Genomic DNA, 24,695 nt, shown 5'->3' with positions numbered 1-24,695 from the left:
TAAAAGGTGTTGATAGCTCTACTTTTTACACGCTATGAGAACAACCGGGCTCATGTTAGGTTCTATCATACAAATTCATTCTAGTTAATTTAACGTCTGATAAAGAAAAGTGATGTGAATGAAACTTTGATCTAAAAGGAAGTTTCAGTGAAGGCATTGTAATTTGAGTAGGAATAAAAGTGTGCACCAGATGTATAATTGTAATTTATACTAGGTTATCTTCCTCTCTGCATGATAACATACGTACAATATGTTGAAATCTAAGATGTACTTTATTTGGCTAAAGTCAATGTTTTTATTGGGACAAAATTGTGGCAGCCTGTGAAAAATGGTCCATCTACATCTGCGAGGCCCAGAATCTCAGAAAATGTGTCGAAAGCAGAGAAACCAATAGGAAGCTCAAACCCGGGTCGTGTATTTGGGCATAACACTGGCACTTCAAGCAGCTGGATTCCTTCGCTACGCAGAATTTCTTCGGCCAAAAAATAGGTAGAGATAAATATTTGCTTATACATAAAATGTAACTTTGAACTCTTCTCCGACTATTACTAATAACTTGGATTGTTAATTTGATCAGATATGGGTTTTGAAGGAGTCACTTGAGGGGGCTTTGTTAGTGTCTCAAATGTCAGGACACTCACATTGCCAAAGGAATGGGACTGTTATGACGAGCAGGATGCCTAAAGATCGTCGTCTTCCCTGAGCATCGTATTATCATGCTAAAGACATCGGATGGTAACTAGGAGCATACATGATGCTGCGTGGGGTATATGGCAGAAGGCAGATGCCCCCATTTCAGATTCCAAAGAGGGAAATTGACGACGATGAATCTATTTGCAGAACAAGCTATGTCGGTGGATGTTTATCCGCTTGCGTCCTGCGGGAGGGGGAAAACGCGGGAAAGGATGTTTTTCTCAATGAGGGGTGAGGGAAGTCAAGATCTTTGATTCTGCGTTCGGTGTCAATTCATTTTTTATATCATCATCTCACTTGAGTCAGATTCAAGCGTTGTTTGGCTCAATAAGGATATCTCGAGTGTTTTTTGTATGCACTCGGCTCATGAACACGATTTTTTCCCTACTAAAGATCAACTTGATTTGTTTATATCTAAAATAATACTATAACAATAAGGTTCCTTTCTCGTGTCATGGTTCACTGCATGCTTTTCCTTAATTCGTGTTTAAATGTACGGAATTGGATTTTTCTATGGACGTGGAAGGGTCAGTATATCAGTAAACATCTTCAAGGGACAAGTATTTATCTGACAATCCAAATTATCAAAACATTAGCAGATCATAAGAAGGGAGCTTATATAAAACGAGCAATATTGTTGCCCATTGATAGACTGAACACAATGTCCAAACGGCTTTTATGGTTTTTATCCAACATGAAAAGCCTAATGCCCAGGGAGGGGATGGCACGGTCCAAACAATGTAAATTTCTACAATTTTAAGGAGGCTCCATTGAAAACTGTCGAGCAAATTTTATGATCCAGTCTGCACAAATATTGACTTTTCTGTGCACGTGCATGAAATTTATAATAATGTAGTCCAAAACAAGTTGGAGGAGTTCTTGTCGTATGCTTAATGAGAGGAGGGGAAAAAAGTAACTCATGCGGGGAAACAGTAAAACCAATGATGGCATGGTAAATTTGCAACAGATGCCCATTAACGGGAAAGAGTTGTTGAGCATCCTGTTGGAAATCCATAGAACTTGTATCTAGAACCAAATGGAGCCTCCTAAAACTGTTAAACTCACCAGTTTGTGTATGATGTTAATGCACTGAACCAAGGAGGGTTGGGCGGAATTAAAGAAAAGAAACAGTGTGTAATAATGGGACCCCGGATTTTACTTTAGAAAGTGATAATGGCGACAAAGACGAATGCAAGTAATGATGCACTCCGCTGCCATAAAACAGGTCTTTATCTCCTTTATGTATAAAGCATATAAGAGTGGAAATTAAAAGCAACAACTTAAGGTGGAGACGAATAAATGACCTTTAAACCGGGTCCTTCCCTTCCCCACAAAAGATTCTATGACATCGTTTTCATTTTTTCTTCAAAATATTAAACTTGGAAATAGTGTCGCATTTCCTTGTTAAATATCTCACTGTTGCTCCTTGTCATCGTCTTGATCTTGCTTTCTTACTTCGCTAGAGATTTTGTACTCTTCCTCCCCCAACTCCTGACTGACTGAGGCCTGGGACCAATTACTACTCTAGACAAGTAAGTGGTTGCTTCATAGCATGTTCGGTAAAATGAAGTTAATCCAGACTTCTATTGTCTATTGTATTCTTTCTTTCTCTGGCGCTAAAGCAGCTGTGGAAGTATATACTTTGAAAAGTGTTGACCAAATAGAAATAAATGTTTCCATGACCAAACCTCAGTTTGGTGTAACGCGGCAGTTAACTCGGTTTCTGTTATTGTTTTTGGTGTCAGTGAGCTCGAGCAACTCTAAGTGCTCTGTCAAGGGGCTGGAGAAGATAGATGAGAATAGTCCTACTGAGTGGTCAGCAATGTCTTGTGCCCCTCCTGACACTCCAACTGAATCCATGGAGTTTCTGGCCAGATCATGGAGCATCTCAGCCATGGAGCTCTCCAAGGCACTGAACAATACCAATATCCTGACTTCTACTGGTGTCCAGATGCCAGTTTCCTGCCCTGCTGCTACCAAGGTCTCCACCGTTTCAAAAGATTCTGTAAGAATATGAACCACTTTGAAAATTTTAACCAGACTACTCAGAACTACTTTTTGAGCTGCCAATGCAGGCAATCGCAAAACTCGCATAAGTTATCTTAGTTTTTCTCAAAATAGATCATATGTCACACACACACACAAAGGGAAAAAAGAGGAAAAGCAAAGCACTTCTGACAAGCTCAAGCCTAAGAAGCGTATAAACAAGGGGGTGATAAGGAAGGATGTTACTATATCCTATCTCTCTCTCTCTCTCTTTTTTTTTTTTTCTTTTGGTGATCGTGATATTCTTATATATGAACAGGCATCTAATTCTTTTTGTCTGTCCTGTTATTGTGATGTTTATTTACAGCTAACTAATGGGTGTAGCCCTCCAATTTCACCAAGAGGCAGTGAGGAAATGAAGGTATACTTTGCTACTTTCTCCCTGTGGACTGATAATCTTGATATATGGGAACTGGGTGTGTATTAAACATGCCAATGTTGTTGTTCGGCAGCCAATACCTTGAAGATGCAGTTCTCAGTATGATTTGTCCCTTTAAGGTTACTGCATAGAGAAACTTTAACTATTTTGAATTAGAGTGCTTTCTTAAAAACTACTTTTTGTCATCAACTAAGCCAACTACACTTTTGATTATTACCAACATTCCCATGGGAATTCAGAAAAGTCAACTTGCTTAATCCACAACCTTAGGATATTTCAACATCAGGTTTAATGCAAGTGAAGATGTTTCACTTTACTCTTGTTCATACTGAGCACCCTTCTGGTTTAAACCCTAACGGCAGTTATATTTCTTGCATGCAAACCAATAACCTTGCCATCCATTATATGCAGGAGTTATTTTTACTTCATCAGACACTCAATCCAGAGTTCCTTTCCGGTCAACACTTAATTCGAAATGGGGTATCTCTTCTTCAGCCTGGTGATTACCATTATGATTTATACTCAAATACCAGCTCAATATTACTCAGTATTTCTTCTTGTTTTTTTTTTTTCTTGGTGAAAATTTTTGCTAAGCAGCTCTACAAGAGTTTATTAAAAGGGAAGACCATGGGTAGGTGGAAGAAAGATCAAAAGGAGAGGAAAAAGCAGGAAATAAGGACACATAATGCTCAATTGCACGCGGCAGTATCTGTGGCAGGCGTTGCTGCTGCAGTAGCTGCAGTTGCAGCTTCAACAGCATCACCTGAAATGCCATATACCAACCAAAAGGATCCTCCAAAGACTTCTGCTGCTATAGCATCTGCGGCAGCTTTAGTAGCTTCTCACTGTATTGAAATTGCAGAAGATATGGGAGCTGATCATGATCAAATCTTAACGGCGGTTAACTCTGCAATTAATGCTAAGACCAATGGAGACATAATGACTTTAACAGCCGGAGCAGCTACAGGTAGATTGCTAAATCTGCATTAATGACCGAATCAATGTGGACCAACAGAACATGGCAACTCAGTAAGGAAAAAATAAATGAAATTTACTTAATCAAGTGTTAACGTATGGTAAAAAAGGTGGCTAAGGCTCACAGTCTTTGGATTTCTTTTGCCAGAGATTTGAAAATTGCCAACACATAAAAGAGAATTTGTGATGAATTAATCATTGTTGACAGCCTTGCGAGGAGCTGCTACTCTAAAAGCTAGGCTGCAAAAGGGGATTGGAAGCTCAACATTTCCTTTAGTGGAGGAAATGTGTGAAGAAGGTAAAGAAGCGAACATCTTAACAGCACTAGACTGTGTCTTCAGAGGAGGAGAACTTCTCAAACGCACAAGAAAAGGTATGTTTATTAACTTCTTTGCTATAACAACCTCAATAAAATTAAAAATAAGAGAATCCAGATCTATAGAAAAGGCTCTAATTCTAATTTGAGTTTCTTTGCTAATTAATTGTAACAGGGGATCTTCACTGGAAGCGAGTGTCCTTCATTGTGAATTCAAATATGCAGGTAATTGGTGAAAATACTCGTATGTTCATTAACAAATTAGGGGCATAAATTCCAAAACTCTATGTTAGATAGAGGAACATAGCTGTACATGAAGTTTTGATAGTCCCTCTGTAGGTCGGAGAGCAGAATGATAAGTTTCTTGTTGCTGCGACTTTGTATTCCAACCAATTTTGTGTTTGGACAACTTTAATCAATGAAAAATGGTAACAGGTTGTAGCCAAATTGAAAAGCAAGCATATGGGAGGAACGTTCAAGAAAAAGAAGAAATGTAAGCAAATTTTGCACCTTCTGCTTACTTGTTGTCTTCTTACCACTCCGTGTCAACAATGGTTAAGATATGGACCTAATGTGGCAGATATAGTCACTGGAGTGTGCAGTGATATACCAGCTTGGCCTGAAAGGGAAAGGGAAGACAGCATTGAGAAGAGGGCTTATTTCGGAATAAAAACAGCAGACAGGATAATAGAATTTGAATGTGCAAGTAAACATGACAAACAGATATGGATTGAGGGGATCAAGCATGTGCTGAATTGCCGTGCCAGACTAACATAGTCCATACATGGTTAAAATTGGGGTTGCAGTAAATATGGTTTTTGATTTTGTTCTATTTTTCTCCTTCTGAATGGCTTCAAGTCATGAAGTGAATGTCTTTAACTTATTGAGCAGTCAATTGGTTGGCAAGGCATAACTTTTCACCATCTCCATTGCAACAATTTAAGGCATGCTTGTTTTAACGGTAGGAACCCTAAAAATCACATTTGTTGCTTCTGTGAAAACCATGTTTTTGGCAACTCCCACTACGAAAACAAACATTTAAAAGCCATTAGACTTTCACGGATTCCACAGAAAAAGCACAAATATTTAGCAAGTCCAACTGTATATTAATCTGAGACGTGGAATGCAAAATTGATAAGCGGTTAGACTTTTGCCGACATGCAAGTCAATATCACTGCAGATACCTCAGTCCTCAGCCAACTCAGAAACCAAATTGCAGAAATAGTTGACATGTCACCAAAAAAGGAATTTTGTAACTCTTTTTAGGAGCCATTTAAATTTGAAATTAAATAGAAACTAATAATGTGGAAATATTCGGATTTTGAGGAAAAATACAAGCATTCTGCTGACAAGTTGACAAAGTTCGCCATTCCTCCATTCAGTATTGCTCTGTTTCCCATTAGATAAGCATTATTATCACTTAATTAACTGATAATTGTCAAGAGACCCTGATCTGAGAGATATTAGTAGAATCCACCATATGTTAAATCATATGCTCGTGATCTTATATGTACAGTAACTCATGCGTTACGGTGCCAACACAACTCCAATGCTTTATTTGGTTGGAACTTGGAAGCAAAGGATAAAATAGTGGAAGAAATATGTGAGACTCACAAGTATTTTTCTCCCACGTGTTCAATTCGTCTTAAAAAATTAAAAACCAGAGGAAAACTTCAATCCTTTCGCCATTAACTTTTCTTTATCTTCCTAACGTATGCTGATTAATATGTGATCCGTTCGCACAAATAGTAGTCCAGAATCAGTACATGACAAGTTTCCGATAAAGTCTGAGTTGAAAATTTCCCAGCGAAATGAGGCGTCGGTGAAAATATAATTGGGTACAATCTGCTGTCACCCACGTTGCTCTATAGCGTCTAACTGAGGTTCAATAATTCCTCATATTTTATGACATGATCGAATCGGATTTGCTTCTTAAGGCAACGGGAATCGTCTATATATTCATAAGCCTGAAGCTTCCTAATAAGGCTCTTAATAACTTGACAGAACTCCGGAGGGCAACAAACAATTTCAGCGTTGGCACATGGACTTGGCTTATTAGCTGTACTTAAGCGGTCAGAGAACCATAAAACTATTCAAGTACTGCTCATAATTAATTACAAGAAACCAGCATGTATAAGTATCAAATAAATAAGTACTAGGCTGGGGATTAGGAGATGAGCCACTCAGGTTGAATAATTTGTTGAAGTTTGTGGCTTTAATTGTAAAATGTGTTCATTTTGCGAATGGAATGTTTTTGGGTTTCGGATGGCTTATTTCTATATCATGATTTGTCCATTTGTTCAACAGGAGGTTATGTGTTAATATCCTCGATTGAATGGTGAATATGGAAGAGCAGGAACAAGTGGGTGGCACCATCGTCATCATGTGAAGGTAAGTGACAAAGCTATGAACATACCATGAGCCTGTACAGACACGGCGATAACAAAACTTTTTTCTTAGTCCAAAACAACATAATAATTATTCTAGCACAAAGACAACGAAAACCTACCCTCTCCAGTCCCATCTTCCTTTCATTTTCAAAGGTCAACTTGTTATAGGATCCTCAACTTGTTCTTTGGAATAAATTAATTATATTATATGACGTTATTTCAAATATTAATTGATCTATTCCAAAAATAACTAAATCATAAATTTCTCTCCTTTCTTTTTAAAGTGAAATTCGCTCCTAAAGTACGGGTTTATATGTCTAATAAGCTGTGATTTTATTTGATTGCGAAATTAATTATGATGCACAAGAAGCTGGCAGACGACGTGACATGTCATGTTGGTGCGCGTCTAGTGTAAAGTAGGACGCTATACATCCATGATGTTTGGGACAAAATAGAATAATGAGGGTTTGATGATCTCAATTCGTGAGAGTATCCGACGGCTGATTCCTTGTATATATTCATAGTTTCCCTGTTTCTAATTGAATAAGATAAGATATGTGCTCGAGTAGTGCAAAAATGTGACTTAATTACAATTTAAAGGTATAAATAATATAGTGGAGGCTAATTATGGAGCGAAGGAGAGAAAGCAGGGGCATGTGATTGGGATTGGAAATTTGGTAATAGAAAAGTGTAAGACGCATTATTTGATGTTTTGTACTCTGGTTTTGCATAATATATAACGGGAAGCCTGCTGGCATGTAATACACCAAACCCACCATTGTTTATCTAGTAACTAGTGGCTTGCTAAGGCCTCATCCATTCAGCCATGGCCAAGATCGCTCTCGGATCCTCCCGGGAGGCTACCCAGCCCGACTGCCTTCAGGCTCTCGTCGTTGAATTTGTTACCACCTTCCTGTTCGTCTTCGCCGGTGTTGGTTCCGCCATGGCCGTAGGTACCCTCTTACTTTCATAACTAGTTAGTTTCACGCACACTAACTCTACACACACACACACAGTTTATTCATTCCTTTTTTCGATCATCCATCCAGAAAAGCTAGGAGCAGACGCACTGGTAGGGTTGTTTGCCGTGGCCGTGGCACATGCGCTTGTGGTGGCTACCATGATATCGGCCGGCCACATTTCCGGGGGCCACCTTAACCCAGCCGTAACGCTCGGCCTCCTGGTGGGCGGTCACATCACCCTCTTCCGCTCCATACTTTATTGGATCGACCAATTACTGGCATCCTCCCTCGCTTGTTACCTGCTTTACTACCTCTCCGGCGGACTGGTAATGATTAGTTTGTCCGCGAAGACATGAATTTAGCTTAATCTGCTTAATCATTTAATCCAAATTCTGATTGGCAAGTGAACTCATAATTGTGCAGACAACTCCAGTGCACACGCTTGCAAGTGGAGTGGGGTACGCTCAGGGAGTGATATGGGAGATCATCCTGACGTTTTCGTTGCTGTTCTCCGTGTACGGCACTATGGTGGATCCAAAGAAGGGAGCCATTGGTGGGCTTGGGCCCACCCTGGTCGGGTTTGTCGTGGGGGCTAACATCCTGGCTGGAGGGGCCTTCTCCGCTGCTTCGATGAACCCAGCAAGATCGTTTGGGCCTGCTTTGGTCAGTGGGAATTGGACCGATCACTGGGTTTACTGGGTCGGCCCACTCATTGGGGGTGGCCTTGCTGGCTTCATCTATGAGACCTTCTTCATCGACCGATCCCGTGCCCTGCTTCCTCATGATGAGGAAAATCGCTAGCCACTAGCTAGCTACCACTATTTCTGCCTTATCTACCTCTCCCCATCTCTCCTACTGTATAACTAATCAAACCGTGTTATTCATCTCAGCCCATGTAATTTCATGTGTGGTGTTGTCGGTGGTGGAGACCAGTGTAATGTAATCCTCTAAATGCTTCTGTTAAGTTGAGATGATGGCTTTATGTGCTTTTCCCATTATTTAAGATTAATTACAGGTCACGTAGTATCTTTTTCCATATTGGGAGGGTTGTAATTCTAATAACCTTCCTGCATTTAACTAGAGGAAAAAAATTCACTGGGAGGGTTCCCGGTTAGGAAAAAATTCAAGTCATGCAATTATTTTATTTTTTAAAAAAAAAAGCACATTGAATTGTTATATACTTTGATTTCAACAAAACTGTGGGCAATTAATTTTATATTTTATGTTTTCTTAAACCATAAACTATAAATAAAGTGAAAAAGAAACTATGTTACAGTATAACAAAACTATCATACCGTAATGATGACTGTTAATTTGCTTGCCCAGTTCCTGAAGCATTTGGCTAATTCAGAATTAAGAAATGAAGAGAACTGGCACTTGATTAAATCCAGATTTCACAGTACCGAATGGTACACGAACGCCTGTGACTGTGAGGGGTCGAAGGGGCGGCCCTAGCGGATCAGCGGAGGAGTGATTTCCGGAATCTCACTGAAAATAGGTATCTCGAAGTTTCTTCTCAACCCACGATGGCGACAAAACAGGACTCATATCGTACTCTGTAATCCTCTTCCCGCCGTCGCGCTGATCAGTGCACTCTACGCACAGATTTTCGTCAGGCAAAATCTTCACCCTCCACACTTTGAATGTTTGGTCCAGACTGGCGCTGTACACCAGAAACCCCATCACCACCTTCTCTATCTCAAGGCAAGCTGCTAAACATCTCACTGGCCCTCTGTGTCCATCTAACACTGATAAACACTCATGGTAACAGCTCCCTTCTTCTCTCCTCCATACCCTTATCGTCGTGTCCTCCGATCCACTGAATATCAAGTTCCCCACCGTCGCTAGGCAAAGAACTGCAAAACGGTGACCCTGCAAAAACCCGCCATGGTTGAATCTGTAACACAGTCTCTCTTTCTTCCAGAAATTAATCATCCCATCTGATGACCCCGAGTAGAGAAAGCAATGGTTAAAGGACGTGCTCAATGCCATTGTATTCACAGGGGAAGGCTGGAATTTAAGAGTCATTGTGAGGGTGTGCGAGTCTTCTGTGTACACCCTCCTCCATATTTTCACGGATCCATCAGAGGAGCAACTGAAAAGACACCCATCGTCTTGGTTCACCATCAGTGAATTCACATCATCTTCGTGTGCCACAAATGAATCTACGCATTTTCTATCTGAAACCCGCCAAGCCTTCACTGTTCTGTCATGAGAACCAGTGTATAAGAGCCCTTCTGAATGGTAATAAGCCATGCAAGAAACAGAGTCTTTATGTTGATGGGCGCTGCTTGCTCTGGAGAACGAAAGAAACGAGCTTTTTCTGGGAAGAGTGGCTACCTTTTTGGATTTGAAAGTGTCGGAAACCATGAAGTTCCAAATTCGAATCTTGTGATCTTTATGGGTCGAGAAGAGCATGTCACTGTAAGCCAAAATGGATCGCACTTCGCCTGAGCTAGCTTTGAGGTATCCTCTGTCCATGCAGTCGGGCTGCTTCCACACGCGGATTCTGTTGCTGTCAGAGCCAGTAAAGACTAAGCCCTTCGTAGCTGCGATGGCGTAGATATTGCCGTCGTGGCGATGGAGCGAAGCGATGCAGTAGTAAAGAAGAGAAGGAGGAGGAGAAACTGGGCGTGGGGAACGCGTCCATGGTGATTCAGGGCCAGGGGATGGCATCATTGGGAACACTGTGGCGTCAGAGGTAGAAGGCCTCGGTGAGGCTAATTGAACATCATGTTTGCTTATCTCTTTATGGGTTCGGACGCTAAGGTGAAATTGAGGTTGATGTTCCATATTTTCCTTGTCCATCAAGCTATGGAGAGATCCTTGTCCATAGAAATCCATGGCATGAGATCAACAAAGGGATGGAGTAAGACAAAAGGGGTTTAGATTTGACGAGGTAGGGCTACAATAACAAATATAAGACCAATCTGAGGGAACGATGAGCGCTCTATTTATTTAAGGTGTGAATGTTTATCAACCGCGTCGGCAAATTGCATGGAGCCTTGGACGAGCGAACTTGTTTCCACACTAGTAGCAATGTCAGGGATTATGCGTGCTGGATTCTGAATGATTAGGATTTAGGACCCCTCTACCTATAATAAAGACGAAGGTTCAGGGACCATGCAATGCTTTAAATTTAATGCCTTTTGTTTAATTTTGGGAACGAGTGGCATCTGCTGCTGTCTTCTACCCAGTTGGGTTGGCCTGCCAGTGTTAAATGGAATCCCAAAATGTCAATGCGGTGGTTCTGATCATTACCACAAAGGCGGAGCCGGACCATCTACGAGTGGAACCTCCTATTAATACGCTTATTGAATTCTGCAATAACTTATGATCTCCCATTGTATCTTTCTGTTTCACTTTCAGTCCAAATGACGGGTTTAAAGAAAGGACAAAGGATGGAGTAAAGTGCAATAAAAGGTTCTCGTGGGTTAGCTTAGCTACAGCTGAAGCATAGTTAAGAAAGGAAACATGGAGTGCCAAGTGCAGCGTCAGGAGAATAACGAGTTAATCAGAGAAGAAGCGTCTCTTGGTAAATTAAATGAGGCGTTATCGTTCATCATCAGAGTGGTTGGATGACGGTTGTTGGTAATGAAGAAATTGAAGGTGCCCAACGGTGAGAAATGGCTATAATTGGGGTAGCAGAGCGCCAATGAATGGATTATTTAATCGGTTTGTGCATGTGTTTGCGCAGGAAATGCCCCCAAGGCAACGGAATTCAGAGTGAGCTAATGCGAATTTCATCAAGTTCAAATATCAGATATGCAATAATGGTGTAGCATTCAAAGAATGTAAATGATATTCAATCAATACCTTTTTAAGCTGCTTGCTTGCAGCAGTTTGCTTGCCATTGCGGGAAAAACATGCCCTTGCTCAATTTCCTTGGCTATTAAAACGCCTACGCCACTCAAATCTCTTTCAAAACGCATCGTTTCTGATCCATCCCCCGTCGTTCTCCCTGTCCCCAGGCTTTCTCTCTGTGGATCAATTTGCACACGATCTTATAGAGGTGAGGTTCCTTCTCAGAAATTGTTTTTATTTGTAATTTAATTTCACCAGCAAAAGCATTAACATTGTACAGTGCTCTAGTCAACTGCCGTGATTACACACTTGAACCTAATTGTTTCGATTCTAACTCCGTGGAACTTCTTTCTCGTCTGGCAAACCCTAGCACGGTTCGCCTCGCGATCGGCCACCATATCCTCCATGATCTCTCTTCACCCCCATTGTTGTCGCCCGATGCTGCTAATTTTTTCATCCTGTTGATTTCCTTCAACCTCGGAACAATTGTAATCTCAGACAATGATCTTTTACGACCCCAATTCAGTGGCTGGTACGAGTGTTGTTCCTCGTTGGAAGTACCTGAAAGGTTTGAATCCCATCGTGAGGATTCACCGTTGGCGGATTCTGAAGCAAGGAATCTTCTGTTCGACATAACACTGAGCATTTCCGAGTTTAAGAGTAGCAAATCCGTCGCAGTAAGATCACTCCACCTACTCCTCATAACAAAACCTGAGATAACTATCCTATGATGGAACTTGTGCAGAATTTCCCGATTTCCACCATTATCAATGAGTAGTTCTTCTTCCTTCCTGCCCTCCTCCACATTCCATAAGCCTCTCGCATAGTTGATTCTCAATGACTCTTGACGGGATTGCTCCCTCTGCACAAGGATTTCGAGATTTGGTTCCTCTGTTAAATTGGAAGGGACACTCAGGAACCTTGAGCTGATTGAAGAAGTGAAGCCCTTGACATCCCCTGGATCTACCCTGCATCTACAGAGCGGGCAGGTAGAGTGACCTTCAAGCCACATGTCTATGCAATTCATGTGGAAAGCATGCTTGCACTTTGGGAGCAACCTAAGTGTTTCGCTGTTTTCAAATCTCGACAGGCAAACCACGCATTCGAGGCCTTCTTTTGATCCCTTGAGGAAAGAAAACTCGAACACAGGAAGTGCTTCGATTACTTGCTTGTCGATCCCATAAAATCTGGACTGCTCCGATCGAGCCAAGCTCTGGGGATGGACGCTTTGGTTCAGAAGCTCAGAAGAACTGGTTCCACAGAATTTTATATAAGCAATCAGCCCAAGTATTATCGTAAACATAATGGAGAGCATCACTAGTGTCATCTCTGTGCTCAAATGGATCCGTTCGGGGTCTCGAGCTTGAGCATTCGGAAGGAAAGTAGAAAACATAAAGAATAGCAGCAAACAGTTAATAAATGAATGGCCACACAAGTTTTCATACATCTCCTGGAGACGATCCTGCAACATCACTGACTGTCTCTGGAATTGTTGCCCCCTGTATCTATTGAGTTCTGGGTAGCCAGCTAATCGAGACAATTTCAAAAGGTTGGAATTCCCCCCCCCCCTACTTACTAGGTTAGTCCCACCGAGGAAGCTTGATCTGTTTGTTGGTTTATGCAGTCAACAAGTCAAGTTGATCCTTCGTATGGGTCAAGACAAATGGCGTTAACAATGGATGTTTGACTGGTACGACTTGAGTGAAATAAACGAGGCCCAGCGATTTCCCTATTAAACAATAGCTACTTAGTTTCAAGGTTCCTTTCAATGAGGGCAGTCCCTGTCATCATCAACACTTGTTGAAATAGCATCGTTTGTCTCATCTCTTTGTTATACTCACATACTTCTGTCATCTGCTCTACGGTTAAGCTTTTTTTTGCCATCATAAATAAAATTACTTATAAACATGTTTTATATCAACAGAGACAAAAAAAATTTTCATATATTTATTTTTTATTCTGTAAATTATGATTAAAAAGTGGGATTTTTATCAAAATGCTACACACAGTAAAATAAATTACCATGATGCTACACTATGAAAAGTATTTCCCTAAATGCTACACTCAAACTCGTTCATCACAAGAACGAGTTCAAATTTTCAAAGAAGTTGTTCAAGGGAAGAACGAGTTTTATGTCGGATAATTTTTTTTTTTAACAAGATCGAAACTCGTTCAAGGCATGAACGAGTTTAGCCTGTCAGAGCGTCTCAGTCCGCTTTTTCTTTTCCTCTTTCATTTCAGCAAAATTTACAAACAAAGACCCATACCATCAACACATTCTTCCTTTTTCTTTAGACTTCGGAGACAATTGCAATTAATGACCAACTCCTCCCCAACCACTGCTTTCGTTTTTTTCCTTTGCCCTTCAGTCTATATTTCCAAAAAATATGAATCAATTGTACTTTACATCCTAATAATTAAATTTTAAAAAATATATAAAATAAATTTATTGAATATAAATTATTTATCAATATGATATAATATATGTAAAATTTACACCTATTTAATATAGTCATTGTACAGATTGAAGGTCAAAGATTATGAGGGAATGAGTGGTGTTAAAATTTATTAAAATTAAACACAAATAATTATGTACAACCGCCTTGTAGCATTCTTGTATATAAAAATTTTTTTTAACAGAAATTATGTACATTTACAAATATTAGAAAAAACTTAGAAATTGATACCGGCTAAAATGATATCCTGTAAACAAATATTTACAATATATACTTAGATGCCGCATACATCAAGACAGCCTTGTCATGATTTAATGACCATTTATTTATATTAATAATTCAAACACGTTTAATTTTTAGCTGATGGACAAATTCAAAGTTAGATTATGAATATTGTTAAAATTTATACTCCTATTTAATAATTACACATCTAAAAGTGATATATTTTGATTTATCATATATCTAAACAGGTTGCAATATGCTAAATTAAACTGACTTTTTTAAAAAGAATTCAAATATAAATTATAATAGTATTTCAATAAACTTATGTTTGGTTAAATTTAAACTTGCAAATTTTAAACCAAACACTTGCATGTTATGTTTTTTTTCAATAAATTGTTCCATAAATGTACATAATTTCTGTTAAAAAATTTTTATATACAAGAATGCTACAAGGCGGTTGTACATAATTATTTGTGTTTAATTTTAATAAATTTTAACACCACTCATTTCCTCATAATCTTTGACCTTCAATCTGTCCAATGACTATATTAAATAGGTGTAAATTTTGCATATATTATATCATATTGATAAATAATTTATATTCAATAAATTTATTTTATATATTTTTTAAAATTTAATTATTAGGATGTAAAGTAAAATTGATTCATATTTTTTGGAAATATAGACTAAAGGGCAAAGGAAAAAAACGAAAGCGGTGGTTGGGGAGAGTTGGGTCATTAATTGCAATTCTCTCCGAAGTCTAGAGAAAAAGGAAGAATGTGTTGATGGTATGGGTCTTTGTTTGTAAATTTTGCTGAAATGAAAGAGGAAAAGAAGAAGCGGACTGAGACGCTCTAACAGGCTAAACTCGTTCATGCCTTGAACGAGTTTCGATCTTGTTAAAAAAAAAATATATCAGACATGAAACTCGTTCTTCCCTTGAACGACTTCTTTGAAAATTTGAACTCGTTCTTGTGATGAACGAGTTTGAGTATAGCATTTAGGGAAATACTTTTCATAGTGTAGCATCATGGTAATTTATTTTACTGTGTGTAGCATTTTGATAAAAATCCCCTAAAAAGTTATTTATAAACTATTTTAAACTCTAAACAGGTTCTAGGCTGAGGTACGCGGCCACTCACAAAGTATCTGTGTTCATATCCATTGGAAGATTCCGCGTGGTCGTCGTGCTGAAGAATCTGCCGCTACCTGAACTAATGATGCTATAGGTTACAGGGTTAGTACAAAATGCCGCTATCCCTATCTAGTCTATCAGGGCTTTGAAGTCAGCTTCGAAAACGGGATCCAAGCCTGAGCAGGGTCTATTCTTAGCAAAGATGGGGGTGACAAGGATGGAGGGAGAGAGCAGGGGAATGAAGGACCGAAAAAAAGGAAAACAAAAAAAAAAAAACAAAGAAAGAACACAACCTGAGGGTGCGAGGTGCAACAAGAAATGACTTTTTGTAGAAGGGATTAATGTGATTTAAACGTTCATCACGAGACGGTCATCGCCAATGGAGGGTTTTTTTTTTTTTTTGGTAAAATGTATGCTGGTTTATGCCTTCGGCTTTATTGCAGTCCGTTTCTTGAAGGAAGACGTCGATTAAGGAGATGCTCGAAATTTCAATATCACAAAAGTCACCAAAAAAATCATTTCAACTGGCCGGAAAAATTATTTCGTTCAACGAATTGATCCTTATTATTGTGTGAAGCAAGTATCTCAATGGTGGCAAGAAGAATAAGAAGCAAATATTTCAAAACAAATTATCTAAAAGTAAAAATTGCACGGCGTTTTTTTTTTTTTTTCCCTTTACCGCAGAGAAAAGGGCACGTGAGTTGAAATAATCCATAAAAATTAAATTTGAGTAGACTTCGATTCCTCCTATAACTCAATAATGAGATTAAGGGAGTGTTTGGATAGAAACCAAATCATGGTTTTAAAAGTATTTTTACGATTTACGAAATAAATATATAGAAGAGTTTACCTCGTTTTATGAAAAAATACTTCTGAGAAGTATTTTTAGGGGTTGCCAAATATCTCCTAAATAGGCAGTGAAGGTTTTTTTGCCCTTTTTTGGGGAGGGTGACTAGAGGCTAAGAAAGAAGGACATCAACCGCAAATTATGAGATGTGGAGATGACTCGGCCGAATTACAGTCTTATCCACTTTCATCACCTTCGGGGCTTGTTTATCAGCTCAAACCAGAGGAGATCTCTTCTCGGGACCTTTTTGTTATTCTTTTTGGGCTTAAGGCCCAGCTTTTAATACCCAAAACCCGTCTCAGTGACTCAACTTCTGTTATTTTTTATTTTAAAAAAAACCTTTAACAGTTTTAACAATACAATAGGTGTTCTCGCTGGATTAAAAAAGGAAGTAAAAAAAAAAACTGATTTTAAATTCCATCACTTAAGGAGAAAAATCTTTGAAAAAATCTATATACACTCAAATGAAGTTTTAAGCAAGACGAACTTTCTTATTTATTTGTATTGTTTGGACCACTAAAAAGACCAATTCACAAGAGGGATGTATGTAATTATAAATAGTAAAATTTTTATATATATCCTTGCAACTAAAGAGATAAATAATATAAATACTCCCTCTTCCCTCACTTATAAGAGAGTGATATCTGTGGATGATGATATACTACCTCCGATCCTAATTAAAAGAGCTAGTTGACTAAATAAGTGTTGTCTTTCCTAAAATATCTTTGGTAATCAAGTATATTGGTTAGAACTAGTATTGTTAAAAGGAATATCTTGAAAAAAATGTATAAATATTAGAGACAAAGTGAATTAGGATCTTATATTTAAGACCAAAATAAAAGTCAAATGATATCCTATATTAAGAACCAGAGGTGGTATTTTGTACAACTATATGTTGATGATGTATACATGTTATAACAATATTATTTCATGACAATCAAATGTGCGGATGTAGACCCTCAGCAAAGTACAGCCAAATCCATTTCCTGCCTTCACATTGCAAATATGTAGCTGGTGAAGAAGAAAAGGACACACGCGGCAGGCCATAAATGTAGATATAGATCAGTTACTTGAAACACAGAGGAGAGTGTAGTTTTGGGTTGATTAGGACTGTTAGGGAAAGCATTAGCTGGCTTTCTCTGAGAATTACTGGGGCAATTCACCTGCAATAATGCCATACCCCAAGTCGCCATTTCTTAATTATTCCTCCACTTAATGCCTTTATTAATTACCTCTCCTTTATGCACCTTCTTTATATATATATATATATATATATCCACGTTATTTGGGCGGGGCCTCAGCCCTAGTAAATAAAAAATACTTCTTTTCTAAAATAAACTGAACAAAAAAAAAGGGCAACTCGGCTATAATCACAACTATAAAGTCCATAATTACATGAAAAGTATAACAAGTGCCAATTTTGAAAAGAGACAGTATTACTCCGATCTTTAATATAAGACCTAATTGTTGAGTTGATTTTGGTCCTAAATATAAAACCCATTTCTCATATTTATCAATTTTCTTTAAATTACTTCTATAAATACTCTCTCAACCATACTCAAGTAGGAAAGGGAGATGGGATATTAAGAAAGATAATTATGGTATTTTAGAAAAAACGTGTTACATTTTTTTTATAATTAACTAACTTATCTAACTTCCTTAATATAATTAAATTAGTTAACTGGGTCTTATATTAAGGACCGGAGGAATAATATATATGAATTATACTACTAACGCACGGTTTATTCGGTTTATTCTAATTAAGTTGGTGTATCTGCAGTTATCTCTCTCTCGTTCTCTCTCTCTAAATTGTCGTAATTTACAAATATTAAGAATGAACCCAACTAATAGATTTATCCCAGCATGTACATTCCCTCGCGCGTCATAGGTATATTGTTTCAAAGAGTATACTGAACCGTACTCGAAGGATTCCAATTTAAAGATACATAGTTCAGTGCTCTATGAATAAGGATCACGATACAAATTAAGAGTGACTCGGGTCAACACTGACTTCTCCAGTTCTCCTTTCTCAAAACAAAAGCGATTCCTTCACGTGCGGTTAAAACTATTTCGGTAATTAAAATAATAAAAACAATTGCCCCCTAAATAGGAACTTGATAGCTTTGTTTTCGATAATTCAATGCCAAAACAATCATTATTAATAATTGATTATAACAAAAATAAAAATTTATCCAGCTTTAGGGAAAAATTTATTACACAAGTGATTTATGACTCATCCCATAAATTTGTCTGACGATGTATCTGCCTCCCAAGACATACATAAAAATTATTTCTCTGATCTTTATACTAGTGTGTATAAGAATTTTATATTTAACACTGAATGAGTAATAAATATGAATCGTATGACTGATCCGAAGTTCCCCCCATATTCTAGTTAGCGTCAAATATAAGATTGCAGGAAAATATACCATGTTTGCAGGATTAATTATATATGTAGTTCCTTTATGTTTATCACTTAGGGTGGTCCAAATATGCTTTAAACACGAGATCTTCATTCTGTCGGTCTACTTGCTAGGGTGTCCCACTAAATTGTACTGCTAGTTATTGGTAACCACAACCCCCGGAGCACCTTCCAAATTAAACAAGTCACTGGGCAGTAGGCACCACTCCTATAGGACGCTGTTCTGTTTTTAACATAGAATTTAATTAGAGAATTGATATTTGTTTTATATATATATATAAAATCCAATTTATATGTTTATTTTTTTTAAATTAATCCTATTAATATTTTCTCAACAATTATTAAATAGGAGAGGGAGAAAAAGAATTAAAAAAAATACTTTGTGTTTTAAAAAAAACACACAATCTTAACTAATTTAATTAGTATTTTAACCATTCAAACTAGTTAACTGGATTTTATTTTAAAGAATGGGAGTATATATGTGTGCGCACTCGTGTCTTTTGCTGAGAGTCTTAAATCGTAAATTTTGATCTATTTCCAGTTTTGAGTTTTGACAGCTTGGTTTGCTTCTCAATCACGCCGTACCTTCATGCTTCACTCTCCGACCCGAAAAAACCAAGAAAACGGTGGGGAGTTTCATGACTATTCACAACATTATACGTAAATTGGTGACATGATCGCCAGCCAATTAATGATATATATGGAGCTATATATAATTAGTCAATTATCTGCCTTTGCCCATGGCGGAAGCAAATTGGTTGATGGTGAAGGGGCCAATATTAAATCATTATTTGCTCATGATTTCAAACTCGAGCTTCAGGGTTCAAACAATAGTCAATCGAGATTAGGTTTTTTAAGATTTAAGTATCAAGAGCGAGAGGACGCTACACCCATCGCTTTTTTTTTTTTTAAATAAAATTGGACTGTGGCTAACTTAAATTTCTAATTAGACTGTGACATCTGATGGCTATGAGCGAATCTTCATTTCAAATTACTATAAAGCAAAAATTAAAAACGTTGGGTAATTATATTATTTATAAGCTATGAATAGCGTACATGCACAATTCGTTTTTACTTTTCAACTTCCTCCCTCTATTTTTCAAAAAAGAATTTTTAAATTATTACTTCTCAGATATCCTGAATAATTCCATAAATAATATGAAATATAGGGAATCTCCCAATTGTTAGATACGATAAACGTTAACGTGCAGCATTAGGCCTCTATTATGCTACGGAGTACAAGTGCACAACAAAAATTTAAAAAAATATATTTAATAAGCAAAGATATAATAAACGGTCTCTCATTTCAGGGGAAAGCTCACTTAATAATCTAATTAGTTGTCAACATATCATTTGCAACAAAGAATCGGCCAATTGATGGTAGTGCAATGGTAATTATTAAAAGCGTTTTACTTATTACTCCTCCGCTACTTAATATAGGATTCAATTATTAAGTTAGTTTTAGTCCTAAATATAAGACCTATTTTTTATATTTATTAATTTTCTCTAAATTACCCCTATAGATATTCCCTCAACCATAACCAAGTAGAAGAGAGAGAGAAGAAGGTATTAAGAAAGATGATTATGGTGTTTTAGGACAAACATGTCACATTTTTTATAATTAACTAACTTATCTAACTTTTTTAATCAATCAAATTAGTTAAATTAGTCTTATATTAAGAACTGGAGGGGTAATTAAAATTAACAAATAATAATTGAAGTGCTGGTTTTTATTTCAGTCTTGCAATGAGGAGGGAATTATTGAAATGGAAAGGTGCACGAAAGAAATTATGAGGAATAAAAGCGACAGCGAAGTGGCTATCGGAGGTGGTGCCGCGTGGCATTGAGCTCCGTTGGATTTCTGTCAGAACTCACAACCCTCAAGACCCTCTGCTTCGCCTTCAGGTTCAGCACTTCAATGATATATATAAATATATATGTATGTATGTAAATGTCGTCACGTTATTTCGCGATAATCAGCCAAATTAATGAACGGAGGAGCGTGTAGTTGAAGCTCCGACGTAGGAGTCCGTGCCGTCACCTACTTTATTTTTCTTTTATTTCCCTTCTTAAACTAAAGAAAGCAAGCATCCCTGTTTGATCACCCTGAAAGTGCATGAAATATCACAAACACCTCACCTCTGATCAGAATCTGCCTTTAACACCAGGTGATTCACATCCCTCCGGATAAAACTATACTTCAAGCTATCTCTTCTTGAATTCTTTATTATCTTGTTTTCGTAACTCTCTTCTGTTTTCGTTTTCTCTTTCGATCACCTTGATGCTTCCCAAGAAAAACAAAAATGCCGATTCATTGTAGTGCACTAGTGCCTGTGATTTCCAATTAGCCAGTCTCTTTGGGTTCGACTTTGCGTGGAGTAAAAGTTATCACCAAAATTAAACCGTTTTCTTGTGTTGCATACTTGCATGTAATTTGGTCGGTCATAAGTTCAAGTTTGGTGGATTTTGAGGACAGCGACTCTGTTCTGGAATTTTGATCCCAGTCTGACTAGGACTGGTTGTTCTCAGGTGGTTCAATTGCATGCTACTCTTTTCTTTTCTTTTCTTGTTTTCTTTACGCATCTCTTATGCCTTTTGTTACTTTGATCATAATATTTGCAATCAATCAAAGTTCCCTTTTCCCCCTTTTTTTTTTTTTTTTTTAAATAATGGATTGAGACAATGTCCCGGGCAGAAAGGGAAATTTCTGTCCTCCACCCCCTTCTTTAGTTTAAAAATGCTTGTCTTTCTAACCCGATTAGTGTTTTTCTGTAATCTACAGAGGTGGTAAGAGTAGTTGAAGTGAACTGACGGGAAAAGAACTTCTGCAAATGGGTCTAGATTTTTTGTCCTTGACGAAGCTGGAAAGAAAGAGATTTTTACGGTTCATTGGGTTAACATTCACTTTGATTCTGGCATTTCAATATTTTGAACTTCCATATGGCAACGTGCTAGTCAATTTATTCTATACCAGTAAGATTCCAGTATCTGGAGCTACTAGTAGCGATCAGATTCCACAACCACCGTCTAATTCTGAGATATCTTACAGTATGACAAGTTTGAATAACCCCAACTCTACCGATGGGGATGCCTTGGAAGTGGAAAATAGCCCGAAGACATCTGGGGAAGAGAAGATAGCTACAAATTTTGGTTTTGTCTTGAAACCCCCCGTGGAATCAAACAAATCTTCTGAATTTTATGAGTCTGACAAACTTCCTGTGGAGGACAATATTAAGAAATCGTATAATGCATCTGCAACGAAGCATGCAGGACGGTTTGACCACGGCATTTATAATGTTACTATGGGTAATAATTTGACGAACAGTTCTGGACGGGAAAACGCTCCATCTATATCAGCACAAAATACTGAAAGTTCATACACTAGTCCTCTGTCCCTTTCTCCGGCAATGCAACCTAAACATCCAACAGTAGTAGACCCAATTAATGTCACTTCAGGATTGCCAATTGATTCCAAGTCAAGCACATCTTCAGTTGAGAAAGAAAACATGGCAAAAAAGGATGAAAACTTCAAGCCATTGCAGAATGAGGACAAAGCACAAGGCAAGAATTCCCCTGTTAGAAGTAAAACTTCACACATGCCAACTCCCGAAGTGAAATCAATATCTGAAATGAACAAGTTGATGCTTCAGAGCCATGCCTCGTACCGTTCTATGGTATATTACTAACTGAATGTTCATTTTATTTCAGTTTAATTAATGGGAGGAATCCTGCCTTTGATGCTGTTGTGTTGGCTTCTTGTACATGTTGTTAATTTCTTTCTAGAGGCCGCTGTGGTCTTCAGCCATCGATCAGGAGCTATTGCAGGCCAGATCAGAGATTGAAAATGCACCTATTGTGAAGGATGATCCAAGTCTATATGCTCCACTATACCACAATTTTTCATTGTTCAAGAGGTATAATGTTATCACATATTTAAAAAGTTTAGAAAGTATCCTTCAGAGATAAAATCTTATTCTTCGAATTGCATAATTAAACATGAATATTCAGTCGACGTGTTTTTGTGTTCCTGTATAAGATGTATGCAAAGAAATGTATATCAGCAGGCCCGCAGCAACACATGAAACAGGATATATGATGTTGCTTTTGAGCCATTCATTTAAACTTTCTAATTGTCAGGTGTCTAATTTCAGGAGCTATGAGTTAATGGAAGAGACTCTTAAAGTGTATGTATACAGAGAAGGAGCAAGACCTGTTTTGCATTCACCATTTCTGACGGGAATATATGCTTCTGAGGGATGGTTCATGAAACTGATGGAAGCTAATACGAGATTTGTTACCAAAGACCCAAAGAAAGCTCACCTGTTTTACTTACCATTTAGTTCTCGAATGTTACAGGAAGCTTTGTATGTAAAGAATTCACACAGTCACAAGAACTTGATCGAGTATCTGAATAATTATGTAGACATGATTGGGGGGAAGTATCCCTTCTGGAACAGAACAGGGGGAGCTGATCATTTTCTAGCTGCTTGCCATGACTGGGTATATTTCCATCCTTTTAATTAATTAGTTGCCGGGTCCACCAACCGTTTGTTATTTATACTTAATGAAACAATAAACATTATATCTCATTCATCTTCATGCAGGCCCCCGCAGAAACAAGGCAGCGCATGTCTAACTGCATAAAAGCACTGTGCAATGCTGATATCAAAGAAGGGTTTGTGTTTGGGAAGGACGTATCTCTGCCTGAAACATTTGTCATCAATTCTCGGAACCCGACTAAAGACCTTGGAGGATTTCGAATTTCCAGGAGACCAAATCTGGCCTTCTTTGCAGGCAGTATGCATGGGTATGTTAGGCCAATTCTGTTGAAGCACTGGGAGAATAAAGATCCTGACATGAAAATATTTGGAAAATTGCCCAAGTCCAAGGGTAACAGGGACTACATCCACTACATGAAGAGCAGCAAATACTGTATATGTGCTAGAGGTTACGAAGTGAACAGTCCAAGAGTGGTGGAGGCTATTTTTTACGAGTGTGTTCCGGTCATTATATCAGATAATTTTGTTCCTCCCTTTATTGAAGTATTGAATTGGGAATCGTTTGCTGTTTTTGTGTTGGAGAAAGACATCCCAAATTTGAAGAGCCTACTGCTTTCCATCCCCACAAAGACCTATCTTCGAATGCAGATGAGGGTCAAAAAGGTGCAGCGGCATTTTCTTTGGCATGCCAATCCTGTCAAGTACGATATATTTCACATGATTCTTCATTCTGTTTGGTATAACAGAGTCTTCTCCATAAATGCAACATAAATGTTACAGACAGAGCTCGTGTTTAGTTGATTGAATAGGCCACTGTTGATTGGGAGGTCTGGTGTAAATATAAATATTTTCCCTACTGATTGTTAAGTTTGTGGAGATTTGCTGTGTCCAAAATAACAATGTCCCTGAATTATTGTGAAACAAGTTTAATAATGGCACAAAGTCAGTTATTTTATCTTTTTCACGTAGAGATAACTCATGACTCTGTTGTCCGATACGAGCATGAGGACAACTCTTAACTGCTAGTATTGAAGTACAGCGGCGACAACTGCAAACAGTCTGCTTTAGTTTTGACTTTTGACAGAAGAAAGTTCTGTGACCATTGATGGTATGTTTCCATAGTTCACACTTCGCACCTGCCCAGAAGCTCTTGTTATAAGAAAAGCTGCTGCCTCTAGAGAAGATCCTCTTGATGCTAACGCTGTTAACTTCTGGTGAAGATCTACAAATTTGCATATTAACGGAGCAGATTTAGTTTCTTAACCAGTAAGGAATGTTTGCATGAAGTATTTCAAGGTTTTTGTGGTAGCGCTTGATATCGAATCAAACGACTTCTTCATTTCACTGGGAAGAAGGAAAAATAATGTTTCACAGACAACTTAACAAATGGATAGATGAAGACAATCATTTTGTTTCAGGTTAGTGGTGCAACAAGGAAGATACATTTCATGTGCCTTTGGCAATCTGTTTAAAGACGGTGGATTTTGATTGCTTTTTTCAAATATTTGAGCAGCGTTCATCTCAAGTGGTAGATCGTCCTTAAAATGGA

General features: G+C 38.0%; 5 protein-coding genes and 1 long non-coding RNA gene across 7 annotated transcripts; 4 read left to right on the top strand and 2 right to left on the bottom strand.

The window, feature by feature from the left end:
- Positions 1–298: 298 nt before the first annotated feature.
- LOC114736117 (uncharacterized) lies at positions 299–1,148 on the top strand. The gene is made up of 2 exons (XR_003739332.1): positions 299–489; positions 578–1,148. It is a non-coding gene; the product is annotated as an uncharacterized LOC114736117 (long non-coding RNA).
- An 840-nt stretch (positions 1,149–1,988) lies between these two features.
- LOC114736116 (VAN3-binding protein-like) lies at positions 1,989–5,332 on the top strand. Its single transcript, XM_028923892.1, has 9 exons — positions 1,989–2,225; positions 2,439–2,698; positions 3,047–3,100; positions 3,530–3,598; positions 3,716–4,085; positions 4,302–4,466; positions 4,585–4,634; positions 4,845–4,902; positions 4,990–5,332. Coding segments are annotated over exons 1-9 (1,224 nt in total). The 5' UTR covers positions 1,989–2,224; the 3' UTR covers positions 5,187–5,332.
- Positions 5,333–7,508: 2,176 nt separating this feature from the next.
- On the top strand, positions 7,509–24,022 carry LOC114736111 (probable glycosyltransferase At5g03795). Of its 2 annotated transcripts, XM_028923887.1 has the most exons (7): positions 7,509–7,513; positions 13,375–13,382; positions 21,103–21,106; positions 22,181–22,321; positions 22,431–22,561; positions 22,799–23,147; positions 23,252–24,022. In XM_028923887.1, exons 4-7 carry the CDS (start codon positions 22,244–22,246, stop codon positions 23,915–23,917), a joined length of 1,224 nt encoding a protein of 407 aa, XP_028779720.1. In that variant the 5' UTR covers positions 7,509–7,513; positions 13,375–13,382; positions 21,103–21,106; positions 22,181–22,243; the 3' UTR covers positions 23,918–24,022. The 2 variants fall into 2 exon arrangements, with proteins under 2 accessions (XP_028779720.1, XP_028779718.1); XM_028923885.1 differs by lacking the exons at positions 7,509–7,513; positions 13,375–13,382; positions 21,103–21,106 and having other exon boundaries at positions 21,913–22,321.
- Positions 7,579–8,770, top strand: LOC114736114 (aquaporin TIP4-1-like). The gene is made up of 3 exons (XM_028923890.1): positions 7,579–7,752; positions 7,849–8,087; positions 8,185–8,770. Exons 1-3 carry the CDS (start codon positions 7,626–7,628, stop codon positions 8,560–8,562), a joined length of 744 nt encoding a protein of 247 aa, XP_028779723.1. The 5' UTR covers positions 7,579–7,625; the 3' UTR covers positions 8,563–8,770.
- LOC114736112 (protein JINGUBANG-like) lies at positions 8,973–10,661 on the bottom strand. The gene has a single exon (XM_028923888.1). It carries the CDS (start codon positions 10,603–10,605, stop codon positions 9,247–9,249), a length of 1,359 nt encoding a protein of 452 aa, XP_028779721.1. The 5' UTR covers positions 10,606–10,661; the 3' UTR covers positions 8,973–9,246.
- LOC114736113 (putative RING-H2 finger protein ATL12) lies at positions 11,784–13,040 on the bottom strand. Its single transcript, XM_028923889.1, has one exon. The coding sequence runs from the start codon at positions 13,034–13,036 to the stop codon at positions 11,867–11,869; it is 1,170 nt and encodes a 389-aa protein (XP_028779722.1). The 5' UTR covers positions 13,037–13,040; the 3' UTR covers positions 11,784–11,866.
- Positions 24,023–24,695: the final 673 nt, after the last annotated feature.

This window comes from Neltuma alba, unplaced genomic scaffold, assembly GCF_004799145.2.
Source record: "Neltuma alba isolate B1F8T4 unplaced genomic scaffold, ASM479914v2 tig00013310_pilon, whole genome shotgun sequence".
NCBI lineage: Eukaryota > Viridiplantae > Streptophyta > Magnoliopsida > Fabales > Fabaceae > Neltuma > Neltuma alba.
The sequence above is the reverse complement of the archived record's forward strand: the minus strand, read 5'-3'. Positions and strand labels throughout refer to the sequence as shown.

What these genes read in the sequence shown, in the direction of transcription:
- LOC114736112 (XM_028923888.1), bottom strand. Translation starts at nt 10,605, where the DNA reads ATGGATTTCTATGGACAAGGATCTCTCCATAGCTTGATGGACAAGGAA.
- LOC114736116 (XM_028923892.1), top strand. An exon ending in CCACCGTTTCAAAAGATTCT is followed by an intron (nt 2,699 to 3,046) that starts GTAAGAATATGA and finishes GTTTATTTACAG; the next exon opens with CTAACTAATGGGTGTAGCCC. An exon ending in GTTCAAGAAAAAGAAGAAAT is followed by an intron (nt 4,903 to 4,989) that starts GTAAGCAAATTT and finishes CTAATGTGGCAG; the next exon opens with ATATAGTCACTGGAGTGTGC.
- LOC114736111 (XM_028923885.1), top strand. Translation starts at nt 21,950, where the DNA reads ATGGGTAATAATTTGACGAACAGTTCTGGACGGGAAAACGCTCCATCT. An exon ending in ATGCCTCGTACCGTTCTATG is followed by an intron (nt 22,322 to 22,430) that starts GTATATTACTAA and finishes ATTTCTTTCTAG; the next exon opens with AGGCCGCTGTGGTCTTCAGC. An exon ending in AATTTTTCATTGTTCAAGAG is followed by an intron (nt 22,562 to 22,798) that starts GTATAATGTTAT and finishes GTCTAATTTCAG; the next exon opens with GAGCTATGAGTTAATGGAAG.
- LOC114736113 (XM_028923889.1), bottom strand. Translation starts at nt 13,036, where the DNA reads ATGTTGCAGGATCGTCTCCAGGAGATGTATGAAAACTTGTGTGGCCAT.
- LOC114736114 (XM_028923890.1), top strand. Translation starts at nt 7,626, where the DNA reads ATGGCCAAGATCGCTCTCGGATCCTCCCGGGAGGCTACCCAGCCCGAC. An exon ending in TGGTTCCGCCATGGCCGTAG is followed by an intron (nt 7,753 to 7,848) that starts GTACCCTCTTAC and finishes TCATCCATCCAG; the next exon opens with AAAAGCTAGGAGCAGACGCA. An exon ending in ACTACCTCTCCGGCGGACTG is followed by an intron (nt 8,088 to 8,184) that starts GTAATGATTAGT and finishes ATAATTGTGCAG; the next exon opens with ACAACTCCAGTGCACACGCT.